The sequence below is a fragment of the Coffea arabica genome, chromosome 2c (assembly GCF_036785885.1).
Source record: "Coffea arabica cultivar ET-39 chromosome 2c, Coffea Arabica ET-39 HiFi, whole genome shotgun sequence".
Lineage (NCBI taxonomy): Eukaryota > Viridiplantae > Streptophyta > Magnoliopsida > Gentianales > Rubiaceae > Coffea > Coffea arabica.
The window spans coordinates 63,283,277-63,291,104 of NC_092312.1; the positions used below are offsets into that span (position 1 = coordinate 63,283,277).

General features: G+C 37.5%; 1 protein-coding gene across 2 annotated transcripts; it reads left to right on the plus strand.

The window, feature by feature from the left end:
• The first annotated feature begins 4,323 nt into the window (after positions 1-4,323).
• On the plus strand, positions 4,324-7,391 carry LOC140003738 (peroxisomal membrane protein 13-like). 2 transcript variants are annotated; one of them, XM_072076079.1, is made up of 5 exons: positions 4,324-4,481; positions 4,688-4,918; positions 5,574-5,896; positions 6,501-6,593; positions 6,710-7,391. In XM_072076079.1, exons 1-5 carry the CDS (start codon positions 4,457-4,459, stop codon positions 6,923-6,925), a joined length of 888 nt encoding a protein of 295 aa, XP_071932180.1. In that variant the 5' UTR covers positions 4,324-4,456; the 3' UTR covers positions 6,926-7,391. The 2 variants fall into 2 exon arrangements, with proteins under 2 accessions (XP_071932180.1, XP_071932179.1); XM_072076078.1 differs by having other exon boundaries at positions 4,325-4,481; positions 4,685-4,918.
• Positions 7,392-7,828: the final 437 nt, after the last annotated feature.

The following is a 7,828-nucleotide window of genomic DNA, read 5'->3' on the forward strand; positions in this document are numbered from 1 at the left end:
ATAGGGTGGAAAATTGGAGGTTTAACTAGAAGAACTTGGGGCAAGTTGTTGAACTTTTGCTTGGTTGGTCGTTTGAGAGAGGGAGAGTTATTTTGACTTGCTCATGCACATATTCTTATTACTTTTGTCCAAGACACTTGTTAAACCATGATCTTTGCATATACTTTGGATTTGAGTTAAAACAATGAAATTTAAAAGAAAGGAAATGCTTTCTCTTCAAACCGTTTTATCATGCGAAAGTTCTAGTTTTGGTACATGTAGTACATAGCTTAGTCAAGCTTTCTATATGTGTGATTTTGACGGCTTTCCTTGCCAAGAACATATGCCATAAGTCTCATGTTATGTTAGCCATGCTCTATTATATTTTGCCATGAAGATGAGGTTAAACTCGGAAGTTTAGATGGATGAATTGAGGTTAAGAGTTGCTAAGTTTGCTTGGTTGACTGATGGAGCAAGAGAGAGCTTGAGTTTAAGTTTAGGGGACTTTTGCTTTACTCTTGCATATGATCTTGCTCAAGACACTTGTTACAATCTTGTTCTATGCATGTGTGTTGGTTTTGAGCCAAAACAAGAGGTTTAAATGAAAGGAAATGAGTTTTCTCTGAACTGTTTTCTAGTTGAAATTTCTAGCTTTGCACCTTGAGAGTCTTGTCCCATTTTCTTTAAACTTTTGACTATAATTGATGTCCTTGTACTCCATCTTCTCCTTGAAGTATTGTTTTAGCATGCATATGGGTTTTCCCCTGGATTTGACCAAGGAAACTGTGCACTTGTGAAAGCTATATGGGTGTTAAATTTGCAAATTGCTTTGTTTGCTAAGTGAAGTGGCTAGACTCTTGATATATGATATAACCACAGGACTCGAGAATGACCAAGAGAAAGAACCAAGATTTGAAGTAGAAAGACTGTGATCAATTGGTGAGTGTTCCAACTACATGCTAGAACTATATGTTTTACTTAATTGATGCTTTATGTGACTTGATGCTCAAAATGTGACTTATTGCTCGAAATTGCTAGGGATACTGAATTGCTATTGCATACGCAAGTGTATACTTTATCGTACTTGATCTAACTTGACTGAACTCTTGATATCTTGTTTATAAGTGAACAGATATACATGTGCAACTGACCTGATATACATGTGACTTGTGGATTGCTTGAAATGTTATCATGACGAAATTGTCGAGTACTTGAAATGCAATTGCTATCACTACTTGAAACGCTTGAAATACTTAAAATACTAAACTCACTTGACTTGACATTGGCTAGGCGAGTGTGTACTTTATTGCACTTGACCTTCGTAAACTTGAATTCCATGATCTTGAATGGGAATTGAAATGTGCATATGCATGAATGTAGGCTGGCTATAGATTTTACGGCATTGGTTGAACTAGGCCCTTCGCTAGAACCTTTATCCGAAATATTGGGTAAGTTAGACAGCCTTGGATTAATCATGCGTATGCATGAATGTAGGCTGGCAATGGCTGAATTGGGCCCTTCATTGGAACCCCTATCTAGGCTAGACAACCTTGAGTTGCTCATGCGTATGCATGAATATACGCCGGATGTGTACTTTATCGCATCGACTGAACTAAACCCTTTGCTGGAACCCCTATTCGAGTAGGCTGGGCAGCCTTGGGTAAAGGAAAGATTTCTAACCTGTTTTACAAGTGACTTGAACAAGTGAAATACTGTTTACAAGTGACAAGTGAAATACACTGTTTACATGCAATACTTGAGCATTGGATGACATCTAATGTCTCCACTCGTGACTAACTTGAATACTGAGTACCTGAGATGGGATTCCAAATCCCATTGGCTAGTTGGTCAAATCGAGCTGGCAAGGGTTTGGTCGAGAAGATTGATGAACCATGGATACTGTTTATCTTTGGAGTTCAGGACCGGTACAGGGGGATGATCGGAGGAATGGGACTGGAGACAAGTGGTGATTTGCGGACATTATAATTCCATGGTTGACAGAGTGTCAACGGATCCCGAACAAGTTGCTGTGGAACCTATTCTTGAGAGCAGACTATCTCATTTTATGCAAATGTGTTTTTTACTATACATTATTGCATGATCTATCTGGTTATTACATGTTTCCTGAAATAATGTGAATGTTATCTATCTACTAGTTTGCTTGCATGTTTTCTTGGAAGTTCACTGGGTTTTTAACTCATTCCTTTAGTTATTTTCCTTACCATGGGGTTGTGACTTGAGAGTGGAAATCGAAGAAGGCAGAGCTTTTGTCCAAGTTTTGATAAATATTCTAGTGAGCATTTCTTGGTTCTATATCGAGATTATTTGAATTTTTTTGTAAGCTTGAACCCCTGATCGTACCTAGGGTTGTATAGGCAATTGATGACAAGGAATGTGTATATTTAAGTAAGTTTGGAAGAGGTTTTGTTCTTGCTATTGGATAGTTGAGGTTCATGTATATATCATGAAGTTTGACAGTTAATAGTAATGTTATCTCTCAAGTTAATATGAATGAGTGAGTCCTGACGAGAGTTTGGCAGACGGTTTGCCAAACCCTAGGGTACGTTTCAGGGGGAGGTGAGATCGTCACATATAGTGCAATTAGTATTTATTTCTCACTAAGCAAGAAACCCGTCTTATTGCAACTATAAAGATGTTTTTCGAAGATGAAGAACCAAAAATTGGACTAGGCAGCTAGTCAAAAATCCCTAACTAGAGTAAGTAATAAAAGGATAGGTCTTTAAAATTTGCTATCAATTGTCTTAGAGGTCTTTAGGAATTAGAAATAGGCAATCTAGGTTGAGGTTCAACTCTAGTATTTGAAGAAAATAAAATATAATAGCAAATATACTTGACCTTGGGCACTCTTCTTCAAAGCTAGATGATGTTGAAAATTTTCATTGATAGTTTGATGATGTTGCACAAGCCACTAGGTTAGACGTGAAATGTTTGAATATTGACCACTTATGAATGGAAAGTTGCCAACTAGAAATTGGGCAATGATACCATGGTTAAGTAATTATTAAAAGGTATTCATAGGAAAGAATAGGCGGATACTGATTAACTTAGTACTGTCAGACCTAGAGTGAGGTGTGGGATTCATTATCTTGTACTTGAGTTGGAGTAGGATCCAAGTATACTTTGTGTCTATCTATATGATAGATGAATACCTTGTAATATGAGTGAAGATCGAAGAAAGAAGACACTAGGGTATATAACATGTCAATATAAAGCTGACATGTCAATATAAAACTGGATGAAAAGCATTTTTCCTTATTCATGTAAAGATCAAGAAGGTACCTTGCCTAAGCAATTGACAGACATAAATGGGCAGATAAGATAGATATCACATTAAACTACTAAACCTTAGAGTGGTAAAAGGTTAATAAAAATGTAGTCTAAGATAGTTATTAAATTGGACAAATGCCTTAGAATAAACAGCCTAGCCTAAGGAATCCCAATGCAACTTTTGGAGGTACAAGAAAACTCTAGTCTTCAATGTCTTTCCTTTGATGAACTTGTTAGTTATTGCCTTCTCCAGTCGAGAGTCCCATCTCTATTTCACACTCAACCCATCTTAATTTTCCATTTCATCCCTCACATACTCAACTATGTATGATACAAATATCAAAATTCGTTTAAGTTTTAAGGTGAATCCCAACCATGACAATAGCATCACCCAGACCTATGCTTCCATCTAAATCAAGGAAACAAAGCTATGTCTATTAGTGGTAACTTACAGAGTTGGAATAAATTAAATTGTCCATGTCAATTATTTTACACGATGGATAGTAGAAGTACAAAATCTTTCAAAAGCTGTAAATTACGAATTTAGCATCATAAATGGTTTTCAACATCATGTAAACTACAAACACTACGATTTAGTCAATTTGACAAGTTGTATAAAAGTTTCGATTTAATGACTAAGATTGAGATTTCAAGATTTATATATTTGGCTCAATTTTCCTCTTTTCCTTCCCTGCTCGTTAAATCCCATCCCACCTCTGCTCGCTGTTAGAAAAAAAATTTGCATAAAAATTAATTTCATTTCAGGTGATCCTAACACTGCAGTTTTACGAATTAAAAAAAAAAACTTGACTCAATGTTGGCACTGATCCGCCACTTACCAAGTGGGCCAGCCCAGCAATTTGCAAGTCCAACGCAAGCTCGTGTTGACCTTGACGAAGACCACCTCCCATGGCCGATCGATTTTGAGTGGAGGCACGCACACTTACCATGTGCAAAACTAGACAGAAGCCCAAAAATGTAAATTCACATCATCCATATCAAAAAAACACGATTAGGAATCTTCCCCTGCCTTTCCAAAAAATAAAAAATAAAAAAATCCAAATAGTAAAATAGAACGAAATTCCCCAAAAAAGAAAGGTGGGGGGACAAAAAGATAGCCATATAACAGGCAAAAACGTAGTCTGATTGAAATTCTCAACCCCTTCCCCGGTTTTCTCTTCTCTCTCCGATGGTTAGCAATTCGCCAGCATCAGGTCTGTACAGTTCAATTCCAATTTCAATCGTGTTGCATAAGTACTAAATTTGTGATTTTTATTTGTAATTAGGTTTATCTTCCAGTTTTTTATATTAGGGTTAAGTTTTGTCCGTGTTTCTGTAGCTTATCATTTTGAAATGTTAGATGATTTTCCTTTTTTTTGTTTTTTTTTATCTTCTTGAGTGGGAATTTGTGGTGTAGCAGGTAGTAATCCTCCGGCGAAACCGTGGGAACGTGCCGGGTCGTCATCGGGCCCGGCGCCGTTTAAGCCACCGTCACCGGGTAGCACAAGTGATGTTGTGGAAGCTTCTGGAACAGCAAGGCCCGGTGAGATTGTTTCGACTGCGGATAGGAGTGCTTCAACTGTCAATGCAAATGCGGTGGGGCGGCCTATGCCCTCTAGGCCTTGGGAGCAGCAGCAGCAAAGTTACGGAGGTAGATTTTGACTGAATTTTTGTTTAGTTTTTCTATTTTAATATTGTTACTTGATGGGGCTATGAAATCTCTATTGCTGTGGTTAATTATCTGGTGTCATTGGTGTCATTTTGAGTATGTTTGGATAGTAGATTATTTGCGATAATTTTTTCAAGAAGATACTGTAGTACTTTTTTGATGTAATGCATGTGAGATAAAATGGTGGTTGAAAATGTATTAATGATGCAAGCAAATAAATTTTTGGCAAATAATTCACTAATGATCGATTTTTTTGTGATTATTTACTAATATTATGTGATTGATTAGTGGCAACATATAGGGTTAGGAAGCTCTAGGCTTGCCATTCTAAGCACTTCTCCTAGATTTCAAAGGTGAAATATTGGCTCTAAAACTCCTTAATGACATTAATTGGGTTTTCCAGTGTTTGTAATTACTTGTGTTTTAAGAAAAGCTAAATAAAAGACTAAAGTTGGGATTGTTGATTAAGGTTCATATTGTCAAAATGTGGCTTTATGATTCACTAAGAAACTGTTATTGCTTTTAGTGCTCCATAAGCTGTAGTTTATGATTACAGATTAGCAATGTATGTCATCTTGCAAATTATTTAAGCCTTAAGTATCTGACAAAATCTGCTTGCCCTATTTGTTCCATCCAGGTTATGGTTCCAGTTTAAATTACAGTACTGGTTACGGGAGTGGAATGCACAATTCGTATGGTGGTTTGGGGTCTTATGGTGGTTTAGGTGGGTCTTATGGCAGTGGCTTGTATGGAAACAACATGTATAGAGGAGGGTATGGAGGACTTTATGGAGGTGGCATGTATGGAGGGGGAATGTATGGTGGTGGTTATGGCATGGGCAGCATGGGTGGCATGGGCGGCATGGGTGGCATGGGTGCTCCATATGGTGACCAGGACCCTAACAATCCCTTTGGTGCTCCTCCTTCTCCACCAAGCTTTTGGGTTTCCTTAATGAGGGTGGTAAGCTAAGATCTCTCTCTCTCTCTCATGCTAAAGAAGATCACAATTGTGCACCAGATATTGAGTTCTTCCAAGGCTTTCTGCCTTTTTGTCTTTCAGTAAAACCATCAGATCCTGGAAGCTTGTGACTTTCTTTTTCAAAATAGATCTTTGGTTCTTTGTCAGACGCTTACAGAAATGATGTAGGATCAAATGAATTAGTTTTTCTTCATCTAGTACCTGCTGCATGAAATGGAGTATTAAGCTATTTCACTTTGGGAGGGGACTAAAGTGTGCATCCTTACTGGGCATTGTTTCTGACCATACCAAGGCAAACTTTTGCTAATTAACTAACTGGTATATGTCGAATTATTGATTGAAAGACTGCGCAGTTCCCAGGTTTGACTGTGCAGGAAAACAAACAACAAAGATTAACAAGCTCTTTTATGTGTGAATTAAGATTTTACCTCATGCAGTTGCCATTTTAAGCTTGTCCATTCATTTTAAACGCATCTTGATTTGTGTATGTCCTGAAGTAAGCGTTATAATTTCTGTTATCCTTTTACTACTATGTAATTGCTACTTTTGGAAGAAGGTTATAACTAACTCTTTGCAACTGTTGCAGATGCAAGGCGTCGTAACTTTCTTTGGACGAGTTGCAATATTAATTGACCAAAATACACAGGCATTTCACATGTTTGTGACGGCTCTTCTTCAGGTAATTTGGTGATCTTGTATCTCATTTTTGTCTCTAACTAAAGGTAGTTTTTGTTTTTGGAGATTGAATAATTGGGGTTGCAATCTTAATTAGTGACTTGTTATTTTTATTTGCAGCTGTTTGATCGCTCTGGGTTATTATATGGGGAGCTTGCTAGATTTGTTCTAAGAATATTGGGAATTCGAACAAAGCCAAAAAAAGGTCAACCCCCTGGTCCTCGTGGGCTTCAAGGTCCACATAATCCCCATGGGAACCAAAACTATATTGAGGGACCCAAGGCTCCTCCAAGTGGTGGCTGGGATAATCTATGGGGAGATAACACAAACAATTAATTTGATGGAATGCTTAATCAATGGTACCGATGGGAGTTGGCTGTTAAATGTTTACGAATCCAGAAGATTGACATTGTGATGCTGCAATTGTGTGTCTGGGATAGCACAAAACCTCTTAGTGGAGAATTTTTTTGCTGGTGATCTACCTGTACCTGTCTCTCTGTTGTCTCCCTCTGTTGCAGCACACACAAACAGATCCATATAATGAATACTGGTTGTGCTGGTTTCTGGAGGAACAATCCCAAAATGAACAGGGGGATGAACAAATACTGTAACCAATAATGTAGTGTGAAAATTGTAATATATGACATGTCTTGAGCTCTTTGAGACCTACTGTTTGTCAGTGTCTTTTCCGGTTTAATTCAACCTTCAGACCGTGGCTGTGATCCCTCAGGGCTCTGTACAGATATTGATTATGTTACACAAGTTAAATGCCATACTCTGGAGGTTGGTTGATCATGCATAATTCATTTGCATGGAGTAACAGTACCAAATTCTTTTGTATGATGCGTATTTCCTTCTATACCTGTTTGGATCATATTTAGCAAATCTATTCTCAATTGGCATTGGCAGAAGCTGGTCGCTTTGCTATTAGTAAGGTAAGCTTTGAAGCTGGTTGTTTTGCTTTATTCTGGTTTAGTCAAAATGATTGCAAAAAATCCTTCGACAGCACAGGTTCCATTTTTCAATTTACGTTTCATAAGTAAAGCAGATGGTTGAAAAAGGCCATTCATATCTTTTTTTTTTTTTTTCTCTCGAAGCAAATGGATTTTATTCTTCAAAAAATGCAAGAAATCCCTGTTCGGTAAATGCGTTTTCACATATTAACCATTTTGCAGTATCTTGTGGATGTGCGATTGCAACTTTTTCTTTGTTCATTAGTAATAGAAAAACATGCTTTTC